The 16,234-nt window shown below is 35.9% G+C and overlaps 1 protein-coding gene across 2 annotated transcripts; it reads left to right on the top strand.

The window, feature by feature from the left end:
- Positions 1–13,857: 13,857 nt before the first annotated feature.
- Positions 13,858–15,741, top strand: LOC111901620 (cell number regulator 6). 2 transcript variants are annotated; one of them, XM_023897497.3, is made up of 5 exons: positions 13,858–14,015; positions 14,126–14,235; positions 14,727–14,841; positions 14,942–15,213; positions 15,298–15,741. In XM_023897497.3, exons 2-5 carry the CDS (start codon positions 14,131–14,133, stop codon positions 15,535–15,537), a joined length of 732 nt encoding a protein of 243 aa, XP_023753265.1. In that variant the 5' UTR covers positions 13,858–14,015; positions 14,126–14,130; the 3' UTR covers positions 15,538–15,741. The 2 variants fall into 2 exon arrangements, with proteins under 2 accessions (XP_023753265.1, XP_023753266.1); XM_023897498.3 differs by having other exon boundaries at positions 13,873–14,015; positions 14,131–14,235.
- Positions 15,742–16,234: the final 493 nt, after the last annotated feature.

Genomic DNA, 16,234 nt, shown 5'->3' with positions numbered 1-16,234 from the left:
TGTCGCATGTTGGAGGTGGGCAAAGGAGAATGTGACATCCCCATTTTCACGGCCAGAAAAGACCAGTTTTGTTTATACTTTATTTCAAAATCAGAGTAACCTTTTAATAAAAGAGTTGCGGAATTTGTCACAAAACAATAATATGATAAAGATTTATCATGAGCATTTCCTTAGAAATGTATTTCATTAAAAGACTCGGGATGTCATGTTCGATACAATACATAAGTATAAACAATACAATATAAGCCTTACTACATTATTTCATATCTACAGGCCTATATCCGTAATCCTCATCCCAACACATCACATCTATGCTCGAGTGCCACTACCTGTAATACATAAAACTGAGTAGGTCAGGCTTAGGAGTCTGGTGAGCACATAGGGTTTTCTGATAGCTTCATTTTATTTACTTCTTTTTATAGTTTATTTTAACATATTTCATTCATAATTTAGATAATTTCCATGCATATTTTTCTTTTTGTTATTTTATGGCCAATTTCGGGTACTTTCCAGTTTTGTGAGCTTTATTGCAGATTTCATGGAGACTAGTGGAGAGGGAATGTTCGGGACGTATGGAAAGCAATTAGAATAAGAGGACGTCGAGGATTTTGGGCTTGATGGGTAGTGGAGATGATGCATGGAGTGATCTTGATGATTATTTGAAGGCTTGGAGAGAAATAAACATTTAAATTTGCAAGATGCGGGAGTGTATTCAAGCATGCATAGATTATTAATCGGGCGAGTTTACGAGCTATGAATCATTTGGAGAAGCCAAATTGGGCTTAAATTGAAGAAAACTTGAAGAAAAATGGGCTAGGAGCTGATTGGGCTCGCACTGGGCCAAGTGGGCTAAGCTATGGAGGCCCAAAACCTCAAAGATGCTACATTCAGGGACCACCCGCGCAGCCTACCCGCGCAACAGCACGCGGGTCGCGCAAGGCCCTGCAGGGGCAATTTCGGGAATCCTTCTTTTGAGCTATTTGAGGAAGGTTGGTGCCCATCTTTTGCAGACTCTTGGACATCCGATTTTTGGAGATTCTCTCTGGAGTTTTGAAGACTTTTGAAGGCCAAGAACACTTGAAGAACATCATATTTTTACCTCTTGATTCTTGCTTAATGTTTGGTACAATTTTCTCTAACTTTGTTTCTTTGAGTTTAGCCATGCTTGGCTAAACTAATCTTGGTTGACTTTTGGTTAATCCTTTGAACTTTTGTTGAATGTTGAAGAACCCATGAACATGTTCTTGAATCTTTATGAGAATGTTTTGTGTTTTAACATCTTATCACTACTTGTATGTTTTAGTTCATGAGTTTAAATGTGTTTGTGGTGATTAGTTGGCTAATTTCTTGATTAAGTAAAGGATCCTCAAATTAGCAAGCAACAAATGATTTTTGTGTTGTTTTTGCTTCACACAATCATAAAAACATTTCCTCCAACATGGTGGTGAAAGCATTTGACCCCTCTTGGATTTGGTGACTTTTTGGTTCTTAATGCTAGTTGACTTTCACTAATTACATGCTATTTGGAATTAGTGACTTTGACTAAGGAAATTGTTATGAGCTTCTCTAGCCATTTCAACAATTAAGAAAAGTCTAGGTAATCTCAAGCTCCTTGGATTACTATAGCCAAATTAAGGATTTAAATCAAAGTATTGCACCATTGGATTCTAATGATATGTTCATCAAAAGTCAAAGTGAGGAAACTTTAAGTCAACCATCTCTCCCTTATTGATTTTACATCAAACTCTTATTTTTGTTGCATTTGTCTATTTAAATCATAGTTAATTCTAATTTGTTTCAAGTATTTCAAAACACCAAAACCCCCCATTTTATTTTTATTGTCATTTTACAAGTATTTTTAAAAAGAGATTTTTCATAGAGTTATAAATTGAACCGATCTCCGTGGATTCGATCCCTTTACCACTATACACTATTTTAGTGTGTAATATTTAGGGTTATTATTTGTGTTGGCCTCGACAACCACCAAATTTTTGGCGCCGTTGCCGGGGATTGGTTTTGATTTAATCAGTTTGTTTCTCTATGCCTACATTTCATTGTGCAGGTAATCTAATTTAAAACCCCGAAATTAAAAAAAAAGTATGATTTGGAAATGAACACTCCTTGCACCGAAGACCAACTTTCTGAGCTAGCTCAGTTAGTTATGATGATTGAAAGTGACCAGAGTGTGCAGTTCACACCTCTTCTTTGTGATTTTTGTGCCCAAAATGGACAACATTCCGACATGTGTTCATATTTACAAGGAGAATGGGAAGAAGTGCAAGATAAGGGAAGCTACTACCGGTCAAACCAATGGAGTTATGATCAGCCTCAAAATGATCAATGGTGGGACAACAACCAAGTTTGGGGAAATAACCATTACCAAAACCCATACCAAACATGGGGAAATAACCAATACCAACCAACTCCACTGTTCCAAGAACCCTATCCTTACCCTCCTCAACAAACTGAAACGCCAAGCATGTCCTTAGAGGACATTGTGAAAAGCATTGCCACTTCTACCCAAATTTTCCAGGAAACAACTCAAGCTAGCCTCAAAAGCTTAGAGCAACAAATAACACAAATTGCTCAATCAATTAGTATAATGGAAGCTCAAGAAAAAATACCATCCGAAAAGAGCCCATCGCATAGCGCATGTTCCATTCCTTTGAATGATGAGAAAATTTTTGATGGCCCAAGAGTGTTACATGAAGAAAAGGAAGAAGAAGTAGAAGTGAAAGAGGTTACTAAAGAAGAAGAAGAAATTGAAAAAGATGACAATGAAACTATAGAAGAAGTGATATGGGTTAATGAAAGAGAGGTTGAGCCACCCACTACCATTGAGAAACTAACTCCATTGGTAGACCAACCACAAGAGCCAGAAGCGATAAATTTGTCGAACTCTTCAAAGGATATGTATTACAAGAAAGAAGACGCCCAACCGGTCACCTACTCAAAAACCATGTCCAAGAGTTTAGAAAAGAAGGAAGAGTTGGTCACCTTAATGAACAAGTACAAGAAAGAATATGGTTGGATGATTGCTATTCTCAAAGGTCTGAGTCCGGTATGGTTCTCCCGTAAAAAGAAAGTCAAATACAAGAAAAGAGTCCCAATGGAGGTGTGGAAATTAAAAAATGTAGACACGGGGCAAATTTGCAAGGTTAATGGACATCGATTGAAGCCATTCAATGAAGGTTTTGATTCAAATGTCCAAGATGTCGTCCATTTGGACGCCCCATTGTGTTAAAGTGAAGTTTGGAGGTGTCTCGCCAAAGACGTTAAAGAAGGGCATTTTTGGAAAGCATTGTGTTTTCGTGTTTTTAATTTGAACAAAATGAGTTTTGAAGATGCTTTTGGGATTCAAAAGAGTTGTTTTTTGAAGAAATCAAGAGTTTCTAGGTGTTTGGGGCCTTCCAAAGCAAGAACGGATGAAAAACGAAGAAAAATGAAGCAAAAATGAAGATCAGGATCAGGAGGTTGCGCGACCCGCGTGCTGTTGCGCGGGTGGGTTGCGCGGCCAGGTGTGATGAAGCGACATTGGCCCAAGACTTAACTGCAAGGTCTGCGCGACCCGCGTGCTACACTGCGCGACCCGCGCACTGTGCTGGGCAATTTGGGCTATTTTTGGCTATTATTTGACCAAGTGTTGACCAAAGGTTTTAATGAGTTGACCTTTTGACTTTTCTTGACCAACATTGACCGAAATTGACCCTTTTTGACCCATAGATTAAAATGTTCAGCTTCCCTTCTCCCTCATTTAATCATCTTGACCTCCCACTCCATTCCTCTCATATAACCTTCCAGCACCCACCTCACCGGAAAATTCAAGATTGTCGGAGTTCTACTGGTCGTAATTTCACGAAACCACCGCCACAAACATCTCCCGTCATCCAATCCCCCGATTTAGGTCCTTTCCGCCCTTTCCTTAAGCATTGAGGACAATGCTTGTTCTTAAGCTTGGGGTGGGGCATATCCCTTATCTTTTATTTTATTTCTATTTTTTCATGCATTTTAACTAGGTTGCATAACATTTTAGTTTTAAGCTAATTTTCATTCATTTTTTTATTTTTTTAAAATTCCAAAAAGATTTTATTTTCTTCTTTTTCACCTTTTATATTTTTGCATAACATTTAGCTTAGGCATTAACATTCATGCATTTTTGTTGTCCGTTTATTCTCACCCCCTGGATGCCATGGAATAGGTTCACAGTTATTGTATCATTATTGGTCCAGGATCTTGTTGTTACCTCACCCATCGAACTGAGACCATTAGCTGCAGTTTGGGATCTCATACTTGGGATCAGATGCTGGTAGCTTAAAGGGGTAAGTGATCATGGACAGGTAGTTTTCATGAAGAATTATGCATACAATACTAATGACTGTAGGATATACTATAGCAATGGATGTCTTAGCCTTGCGGTCACTACCGCCGAGAGGATCACACTTGATCATGTTTGAACCGTTAGGATGAAGCACTAGTGCTTGTCCCCGAGTAGAATCCATATCCGGTCTCTTTGCATCACCATATCTTTTTGCGATTTTCTTAGGATTTTAGAGAAGTCTTTTAGTCCGCATGTGGACATTTTCATTATTTGTTGAAAAAAAAAAAAAAAAAAAAATCACAAATTTGAAGAGGAGCTTGCATTATATATTTATGCTCCACACATGGTCATTTTCTCGCCTAGACCATTCGGATTATATTACTACCCTTTCGGTTCCACTTACACACTTTAGGAACCAAATTTTGAGTCAAAGGGTTGTTATTACATTATCTTAAAAAAAATAATAAATAAATAAATAAATAAATAAAATAAAATAAAATAAAATAAAAAAAAAAAAAAAAACAAAAAAAAAAAGGGGGCAGGCAAATTCCCAGCTGCAGAAATCTGAGAAGGGTGGCCGGTTCAATTATTGAACTAAATCTTCCAACATTTTGGTCACCCGACGTTTGATATTCATTTATTTAGGAATGTTTTATTGTATATAGATCGAGTTGTTTTTCGCAAATTGGTGATGTTAGGGAGACTGTCGAGTCGGATACTACGGGAGGTTTGGGCCAACACCAAGTGAACCAATTCCTACAACGGTACCTGAGCGATTAAACCAAGTTACACATGAGAGAAACCGGTAAACGTGAGATCAGAGTGTACACTTAAAGAAGAGCTCCACCCGAGCCCATCCAACTGCTTTCTCCCTACTACAGATATTCTTCATTGTATGCATGTTCCATTGAGGCTGCGACTGCTCATCCCTCCTTACTCACCTAAAGGAGTTATCCTGGCTGTGGTTTATGGTACCATTGTCATCGGATGAAAAAGTTGTGAGATAGCAGCGAAATCAATTCTGACCATGTTGACTAACGTCGAACAGGTTCCATGGTTCTATCCATTCTTTTTATTTCTAGGGTAGTTCATCCCAAGTTCATTTAGTTTTGTCTTACTTGAGGACAAGTAAGGTTTAAGCTTGGGGTGATTTGATAGCTTCATTTTATTTACTTCTTTTTATAGTTTATTTTAACATATTTCATTCATAATTTAGATAATTTCCATGCATATTTTTCTTTTTGTTATTTTATGGCCAATTTCGGGTACTTTCCAGTTTTGTGAGCTTTATTGCAGATTTCATGGAGACTAGTGGAGAGGGAATGTTCGGGACGTATGGAAAGCAATTAGAATAAGAGGACGTCGAGGATTTTGGGCTTGATGGGTAGTGGAGATGATGCATGGAGTGATCTTGATGATTATTTGAAGGCTTGGAGAGAAATAAACATTTAAATTTGCAAGATGCGGGAGTGTATTCAAGCATGCATAGATTATTAATCGGGCGAGTTTACGAGCTATGAATCATTTGGAGAAGCCAAATTGGGCTTAAATTGAAGAAAACTTGAAGAAAAATGGGCTAGGAGCTGATTGGGCTCGCACTGGGCCAAGTGGGCTAAGCTATGGAGGCCCAAAACCTCAAAGATGCTACATTCAGGGACCACCCGCGCAGCCTACCCGCGCAACAGCACGCGGGTCGCGCAAGGCCCTGCAGGGGCAATTTCGGGAATCCTTCTTTTGAGCTATTTGAGGAAGGTTGGTGCCCATCTTTTGCAGACTCTTGGACATCCGATTTTTGGAGATTCTCTCTGGAGTTTTGAAGACTTTTGAAGGCCAAGAACACTTGAAGAACATCATATTTTTACCTCTTGATTCTTGCTTAATGTTTGGTACAATTTTCTCTAACTTTGTTTCTTTGAGTTTAGCCATGCTTGGCTAAACTAATCTTGGTTGACTTTTGGTTAATCCTTTGAACTTTTGTTGAATGTTGAAGAACCCATGAACATGTTCTTGAATCTTTATGAGAATGTTTTGTGTTTTAACATCTTATCACTACTTGTATGTTTTAGTTCATGAGTTTAAATGTGTTTGTGGTGATTAGTTGGCTAATTTCTTGATTAAGTAAAGGATCCTCAAATTAGCAAGCAACAAATGATTTTTGTGTTGTTTTTGCTTCACACAATCATAAAAACATTTCCTCCAACATGGTGGTGAAAGCATTTGACCCCTCTTGGATTTGGTGACTTTTTGGTTCTTAATGCTAGTTGACTTTCACTAATTACATGCTATTTGGAATTAGTGACTTTGACTAAGGAAATTGTTATGAGCTTCTCTAGCCATTTCAACAATTAAGAAAAGTCTAGGTAATCTCAAGCTCCTTGGATTACTATAGCCAAATTAAGGATTTAAATCAAAGTATTGCACCATTGGATTCTAATGATATGTTCATCAAAAGTCAAAGTGAGGAAACTTTAAGTCAACCATCTCTCCCTTATTGATTTTACATCAAACTCTTATTTTTGTTGCATTTGTCTATTTAAATCATAGTTAATTCTAATTTGTTTCAAGTATTTCAAAACACCAAAACCCCCCATTTTATTTTTATTGTCATTTTACAAGTATTTTTAAAAAGAGATTTTTCATAGAGTTATAAATTGAACCGATCTCCGTGGATTCGATCCCTTTACCACTATACACTATTTTAGTGTGTAATATTTAGGGTTATTATTTGTGTTGGCCTCGACAACCACCATTTTCAACCCACAATAAATTTATTAATTTCATCAAACCAATAATAACCCTAATTACCCATTCCCGTTATCCTCACTTTACGTCCCTAAACACCTATACAAGGGACCTAGTCTAAGGATTTTGTAATCGGGATGGACTTTACTGCTAAGGGGATTCCTCAGCCATATATGTCTATAAGGCAACCATGAGGGGGATGGAGTACACCGGTGAACATCAAGCCCACAAACACCTACAGGTTGCGAGCCTGCTAGCGTTCCACTGGACTATCTAGAAGAGTCCGTGGTCGTCATTCATACTCCGCTAGATGACTTGAATAACAACAACATCGAGTCCTCTCATTAATTTATCACACACTAACTATTTCATCTACCCATGTTATACCCAATATATTTGTAGATAATATATATATATATATATATATATATATATATATATATATATATATATATATATATATATATAGTTTAAATCATTTTAAAACTTGTATAGACATTCATGCAACAACCATCTAAAATAAACAATCAATATATATACACATAGCACGTATTTATATAAAATACTTCATATCTATGTGTAAGATGAAAGTGACTATACACTCACTTGATTTGATGATAATTGGGCAACACTTCGTTTCTTAAAATGATCGTTTCTGATAAAACCGGGAGTTTTATTGAGAAATCGGGCTCTGCGAGGGTCGAAGCTTCAAAACCGAAAAGATAAAATTTTCCGGGTCTTCGGGCACTTCGGGACGTGTTTCGGGTGTTGGAAATGATATCAGGGCTTCGGGGGAAGTCAAAATAGTCAAAATATAAGCTTAGGGGTGAAAATGACATTTTTCTAATTCTAGCCGGGAGATCTCGCAACCCCCCTATTTATAGGGTGTGAGACCGAAGTTTGAATGGCTGAGAAGACTCCACGTAGCAGCTGCGAGGCTCGGACACGAAGGGGAGACGTGGCTCATGCGAGCTTCGGACACGCGAAGGGCAGGTGGCGCGCATGCGAGGGGCCAGGTGCGAGGCTCGGAAGTGTGACACGGGGCGAGGCGCGTCAGACGCGCATTGGACCGAAGTTCTGGGCAAATCGGACTGTGACGCGTGTCGGACACGAGGCGTGATCTCGCGAGGGTGACGTGGCCGACTCCAATCCATGCGAATTTCTGGGAAATTGCACCCAAACCTTCTAAAATCCTTAACTTTCGCATACGAGCTCCGTTTTTGACGTTCTTTATATGTACACATAGGTAAAATTACGTTCTACAACTTTCGTTTAGACTTCGTCGGCTAATTTTGACTTTAATTTTTATATCATTATTTTTAACAGACCGGGACAGGAAAATCCGTTAAAAATTCATAACTTCTTCATCTGACGTTCGTTTTCGTCAGTCTTTTTACCGTTGTACTACTATTGACGAGACCTTCGATTCTCGTTTAGGTTTTGTCGGCTAAAAATCACTCGATCTAAAATTCGAGTTTTTAGCTGTCTACTGCTAAGCTAAAACTTAGAAAAATCATAACTTCTTCATACGAAGTCAGATTTGGGCGTTCTTTTTATGTACGCTCTCGGTTTAACGAACACTACGACTTTCGTTTAGATTGCTAAGGGTAAAAAGTGCTTTATCGTAAATTTACTTTTTACGCTTCCCGGTGTCGTGTCGGTTCCGTCGCGAAACTTCGACGGGTCATGACTTCTTCGTTATAACTCAGATTTCGGCGTTCTTTATATCTCCGGGATCCTTATTTCGACCACTACAATTTTCTTAAAAGATATCGGCTTTTTCTAATATTTATTTCAATGCTTATTTTTAGTATTAATTAATTAAATCATAATAATTAAACAAATAAGCACATAATTCACATAATATTCACATAATTCCTATTTATTACTTCAAAATGAGTTACAAAGGTTAACCTAGACTATTACATCAACAATAATGTTTAGCTTGGAAACGCGGGCGTTACAGAGAAGGATCGCAAACAAGAAGAAGGAGAAGCCGAGAAGGGCAAATAAGGGAAAGGAAGGTTTTTTTCTTCAGTCAACGACATTTTCTGGGGGACCGAATCAACGATTTCAGGACCGAGTAAGAGGTACTTTAGGACGGTATCAAACACGTGATTTGGACTGGGTCAGATTTTACCTCTTACTGGGCTCAGTAAGAGGTATATTAATCAAGGCCTAACTATGAATATATCAACTAGGAATACTTAACATTAATTTGATATAATGTCATGATCTATGCTAGAAACATTAACGAGGTGCCCAAAGTTCTCATTTACTAGGAAAGACATCATTCAAAACACAAAGTTTTTTTTTTCTGAACTATGAAACAAATTCCCAATAAATGATTTCACTTCTTTAAATAATTGTTTTCAAATTACCACTTTGTATGCCATTACACAAAATAACTCAAGAATAAAGTTTTTATAATCAGGTGCAAGAAAACTTTTCCATTGTAATCCATAATTTTCTTTAAATGATTGTTTGATATACATTCATGAAGGATCTTATGATTCGTCACCATTTAAAATACGTTGAATGTGCTTTTGAATTTTTTTTTATTAATAACAATGATGTAACACATCAAGTAGTTTAAAGAATAGTCATTTTTTGTTTCCATTGAGGTAGCTATCAAATCCACTAACTGAAGTTTGAATCGATAGTCACTTCTAATTGGCTTGAAATTTGGTCCTGATGCAAGTTTTCTCACGGTCATGATATTTTTTATACATATATGAAAGAGGAAATCAAAAAATGATTAATTCCCAATGTTTAAATGTTTATAATCCCACTCTTCATTAAAATAATTTCAAACATGTAAGCTTTATATTTCTTTAACTGTAAATACATAATAATTTTCAACAAAGTAATAAGGGATTGTTTACTTCTATAAGATCAAATAGAGACACGTATTTACTATGTAATCCATATATTTCCAGAAACATGGTTTTGTTAATGTTTAAAAAAATAAAAAAACTAGTCGTAACATGTAACGCCTGGGTCCTGGTACGTATGTAATTCAAAATATTATTCACTTTCGTATAAAAACTCGACGAGTTGGAGGCCCCAAACTCATCGAGTAGGAATGGAATTGGACATGGGTTGGAAAGTCTACTCGACAAGTTGAGAGCCTCAACTCGACGAGTAGGACTGACAGAGTGAAACCCTAATTTTCAGGGTTTTGCACCCTATTTAAACACCTTAACCTCTATAGGCTGACCTCATTTACAACCTCCATTGTCCCAAACCCTAAATCTCGAAACCCTAATGCTTTGTGTGAGCTTGTGAGTCATTTTTTAGAGAAAAATTGTGTATTTGAAGCCTGTGGAAGAAGAAGAAGCTTGAGGTCTCAAGAAGGAGTGAGTAGATCCAGAAACTTCACCCCATCCTTTTCACTTTTTGGTAAGCAAGTCTCAAACTTGCTTAATGATTACTTAGATCTCTTCGTTTTCACTTTTATGGGGTTTTTGGTCCAAATATCTTGATCCTTGGGAAATGGACGTCCCAAGTGAGTATACTTCCAGATCTAGGACCTTGGAGGGCTTTCATGGCATAAAGGTTTAAACTTTATGGCCATTGAAGCCCCATGCAAGCTTTAGGGTGTCATTTTGGCCATTTAAGCTCCAAAAGGTCATGCATGGAGAGAAAGTTAGAGACTTTATGTGTTCATGTAGTGTCTAGGGTTTAGATCTCAGTTTGTATGCCTTAGCTTGAAGTATTAATGGCTTTTGGATCAAGATCCAGGTCTAAAGAGTTAGGGTTTGAGCTAAATACATTAAGGAAGGGTATTAACGGGTAAAGTTGGAAACTTTACCCCTAAAAGGACATGTTCAGTATGTATATGAAGTATGGAGCTTAGATATGAAGGATAGGAGCTTAATCCATTAAGATAGGTTAATAGACTGAAGAACTCGATGAGTTCATATAGGAACTCGACGAGTTGGGTCGAAGTGTCCCGATTTTGTAAAAGGAAGAACTCGACGAGTTCAAGGGTAACTCGACGAGTTGAGTGGAGAAGTCCCGATTCTGTGGATAGGACGAGCTCGTCGAGCTGTGAAAGAACTCGATGAGTTGGATCGTGATTTCAGGGTTTATGATCCATAGAAATCGACGAGTTGATGGACCAACTCGGTGAGTTAAATCAACCCATAATGTTGACTTTGACCAAAATGTTGACTTTGACTTTAACCTTGACCAAAGATGACCCTTAAGGGGTTATGAGTATGAAAGGGGTAATTAAAGGAGATCTTTTATATGTAGAAGTTTGAGTGGAGTTGATTTCAGACCCGGGGACAGTTCATCTACTTCACAACATTTGAGGTGAGTTACCTTCCAGTAGGAGTGGGTCGAAGGCACCAATGCCGACCCACTAGTAATTGATAATAGTCGATGTGATTGTATTTGTGATAATTGTCTGGTATGCCACTAATTGTTATGCTTTATGCGCTAGTGTGCTATGATATTATGTGATAATGGTAGGAGGGGTGAAATAGTCCTCGTTACCGGTTGAAAGAGACCGAAGGGGTAGGCCAGTACTCATATATGCTAGGCAATATGGGACTTGTTTGTTTATGTACTAGGATGATATGTGGTAGTGGTAGGGGTGAAATAGTCCCCCTTACCGATTGAAAGATACTGAAGGGGTATGCCAACACCTAGATATGCTAGGCAGTTACCGGTTGAAAGAGACCGAAGGCCAACACCCAAATATGCTAGGCGGTTATCGGTTGAAAGAGACCGAAGGGGTAGGCCAACACCCATATATGCTAGGCAGTATGTTATTGTATGATATGTGGTATAATGGGGGAACCCACTAAGTTGTATGCTTACGGTTTTTCAGTTTTGGTTTCTTTAAAGGGAAATGAGTCAGCATGATTGTAGCGCATCACACTACACTTTTCGCACCGAAGATCTTTGGGATTTATACTCTGATAATGTTTTATTATGACATGTTTTGACTATCGACACATTAGCTTTTGATATGAGTGATACTATGATTGTTTTCAGACAAATGGTTTTATAATTGTTTAATTTAAAATAAAATTTTGACCTTAAAGTTTGGGATGTTACATAACATTTTTGTCCATGACGAGTGTGTTGGAAAATTTGTTAGAAAAAATGAAGTAAAACTTCAACTTATTATAGTTTGAAAAGTATGAACTCTTTTATTATTTGGATAAAGAGATTCATGTATATTCGGTGCATTCATTCCAATCTTTTAATCTAGTTTTTTTAATAAACAAACTTTGTCCAACCTAGATCGGGTACTACGTAAGATCATTTTTACGTTTGCAAGACCAAAATCATAAAATCGGTATCGGGATCCTAAAATCCAAAAAAATAACATAAAAAAGTAATTAATCATATATAAATATTTATACGGTATTTCATGGTTAAATAGCTCAAAAAAGTTAATGATCATGTAGAAGTTAACGATATGGTTAAACAACCTAAAAAAAATAGTAAGACTGATCATATAAGATACAACAATAAGAAACTAGTAACCTGTATGTTATTTGTTTTAACTAGAAAAAAATCAATAACAATTTTAAGCTTAATTAAAAACCATAATTTCTCAAGCTCTTAAGGAAAAGGGTTTGAGTAGTAAAAGAAAAGAAACCAGAAAAAGGTTCACTTATACTGATGAGTTTGAACTATTAAAAGAAGAAATTAACAACAATCTGAAGCTAAATATCAGATTCTACCATTGATGAAGGTAAAATGTAAAAAGAGAAAAAGAATTATAGGATTGTTAGGATTACTTATTTAATGTGTTTATTAGTTTACTAGTTATGAAACCCGTTATGTTATACGAGTTGGATAAAACAAAAAAATTAAATATAAAGTTTTAAACAAAAATTTATTTAAATTTAAAATTTAAAATTTAAAATTTGAATGTAAAAGGAAACATATTAAATATATATGAGTTGTAATATTTTAATTTATTGGTTATTTTCAATTAAGACAATTATTAATTGAGGTGTAAATATGATGTGTTAATTAAGAAAATATAAAAAAAAAATGAGAAAATGACAAATAGAAAAAAACATTTATTCAAAAATACCAAAAAATGACATGTGTCCAAGTTAATGAGAGAGTGACATGTGACAAAATTATTTTTATTTATTAGGAAGGATTATGGTTTGACACTGCTAATAAGTAATTTTTAATATTTGAATAGATTAAAACTAAAAGTGTTTATTGACTTAAATAACGAGTTTTTTTATAAGTTAGTGGATTCTAACTTATCTAAAATAGTTTATGACTTATTTAAACCAATTTATCATTTTATCCGACCCTTATTTGTCATTTTACATCTATAAAACAGAAATCACCAAACACCAAAACCAAATAATTAGCTTATTATGTTTTAATATCAAACAAACTAATCCAAACTTTATAATACTTCGTGTCGACACCGGAAAAAGTAATACTCTTTTACACATAAGCATAAGTTGTTTTAAATATGCATAAGAAGACCTTTGATGACAGTTGCGAAACTTCCATAAACCTGCTCCTAATGACAATTACAAAACATTTTTCATGAGCGGGTCAAACCCGGGTGGATCCAAGTCAAAAATTTCAAACAAATGAAAACACAAACTTTGTGGTTTTCTTTCTTTCTTTCTTTCATATCTTTATTTTCTTAAAATAACGAAAGAACATGATGTAAAATACTTAAAAGTCCATTGTTTAAGATAAAAGTTAAAATAGAAAAAGTCAAATGAACTAATACCGCATATTGAAATATAGTGCAGGGACTCATTATGTAATTAGCTTTAAAATGGGGGGTGCTCTACAAGCAGTAGATTGCAACTCGCTTGGATTTCCGTAGAAGTCAGAGACCTGTTTCCTTGTTAAATCTTCCTCCAATATCCGTTTACTTCCGGACCGAAGATCATCTGCATTCGTATCACAGATTTTGTCTTTGACTAGTTGCTGAATTCAGTCAAGGGTATGGACAACCCGCCGGAGCTCCGGTCGATGTCTTTGTATTCAACTCGCTTGATTACTTTAGAATTTCGTCTGTTCATTTTTTTATAATTCGATCACTCGTTGTTTCAGATCAGATGGCGGACGGAGATAATCCATCGCGGTATGTAAAGTTGAACAAAGATCAAGCGCCTGTCGAGGTTAATCCGGGAGAGCTCAATCAGCCTATTGAAGTTCCTCAGGTTTGATCACGGCATGTTTTGTGTACCAGTTGTAGTTAGTTGACCGATCCGGTTAACGTTCAACGTTTAATCAATTAACTTTAGGGTTTTTCGGATTTTAAGGACGATGAGTGTGATTACGTGGTATGGAGCTATGGACATTGCTTGATATGAACGTACTCACTTGTTAGCTTAAAAAGCCCTTTGTTTCAGAAGAATACAATCAACCAATTTCAATTACTTGTATAAGTTCTGTTAGTTCTTAGAAATTCTAAAGCATGTTTCGAGATCTGGATGCATTCTAATCCTTGAAATTTTACTTTCAACTAGTTCAAAAGTAAACCTCTTCAGAAAATTCAAAATTTAGGGCTTTTTTTTGTGTGGTAACGTGGTTTAGATCTTTCTTATCTAAATCAACTCAAATCAGGATAATTCTTTAGTTCTTTTGTTACGATATGACATATTTCTTTCTACAAATTCCTTACATCCCTTTAATCTCACTTAATTTACAGTTAAATGTGCGCAAGTGCAATGAATGTGGACAACCATTACCTGAGAGCTTTGAGCCTCCTGCTGTTGAGCCATGGACAACCGGTATATTTGCTTGTGCAGAAGATCCAGAAAGCTGTAAGCTTTTCTCTCAAACCAAATTGCTACACTACACTACACTACACAGCATATATAAATCTCATCTGATTTCCCTATTATATTGTTACTATATGTTCAGGTTGGACAGGACTTTTTTGTCCATGTGTTCTGTTTGGGCGCAATTATGAAACCCTAAGAGAGGACTATGGCTCTACAACAACTCCATGTGTTCTTCATGCAATTTTCATTGAAGGAGGTCTTGCACTTGCTGCAACAACAGCAGCATTGCATGGAGTTATTGACCCAAGAACATCATTTCTCATTTGTGAAGGGCTGCTGTTTAGTTGGTGGATGTGTGGTATATACACTGGGATTGTTCGACAAATGTTGCAGAAGAAATACCATCTTAAGGTAAAAAAAGACGTGAATACCCTTGTTGTAATGTAGTTATTTGAAGCTATGATGTAATGTATATAGTTTATTTGAATTTGGCAGAATTCACCATGTGATCCGTGTTTGGTGCATTGTTGTATGCATTGGTGTGCGTTGTGTCAAGAACATAGGGAGATGAAGGGAAGGCTTTCTGATAACTTTGTGATGCCAATGACTCTTGTTAATGCTCCTCCTGTTCAGCAGATGAATTCTGCTGATGATAATAATCAAGAGTCGTCATCATCATCATCAGCTGTGAATGGACATGAACATCATACCAATTTGGAGATGCAACCTCTATGATATCGAGCATTATAAGTATGAAGTTGGTTTTGCTTCTACATACATAATTAAATATGGTTATTTTTATGATTTTATAATTGTTATTTGATAGGAGGAGGGAGTATGAAACTATGAGTATGAACTTCATTTTAGTTTTTACCCTTGGATTGATGGTTAGCATCTTATGTTTTTGGTTGGGGTTTAATGACTAAATTGTTTTTTTTTTTTTTTTTTTTTACTTAATGAGCTAAATGTGGACATGATTTAATCTAGTAAGGAGTGTTTGAAATTTGCTTATTTAAAGTGTTTAATGACTAAATTAGCTTATTGTGGTTTGGTTAATAAGTTACTTTGAATGTTTAGATTGTACAAAATGGTTTATGTTTGTTGTGGTTTATGCTATGTTTTGTGAATTCTACAACTAAGGTACTCATGATGATGGCTTATAAGCTAGTTTTATAAAAAAGTATTTGAGATAGACTTTATAATATATTTGAGATAGTTAGTTACTATAAAATGAACTTTTTTTTTTCGTGCGACACTATATTTTATAAATATAATAATTGGTTTTCTATATTTTTTTTTATTAAAAACTTTAGTAATAAGATAAGTATATGCAACATATGTTTATAGGAAAAAATGTAAATTAATGTTTGAAATAAAAGTTATTAATACATTTTAGTAAAATTCAACTTTTATGATTAAGATTTACCACAAA

Source organism: Lactuca sativa, chromosome 9, assembly GCF_002870075.4.
Source record: "Lactuca sativa cultivar Salinas chromosome 9, Lsat_Salinas_v11, whole genome shotgun sequence".
NCBI lineage: Eukaryota > Viridiplantae > Streptophyta > Magnoliopsida > Asterales > Asteraceae > Lactuca > Lactuca sativa.
This window is presented reverse-complemented; position numbering and strand designations above follow the sequence as displayed.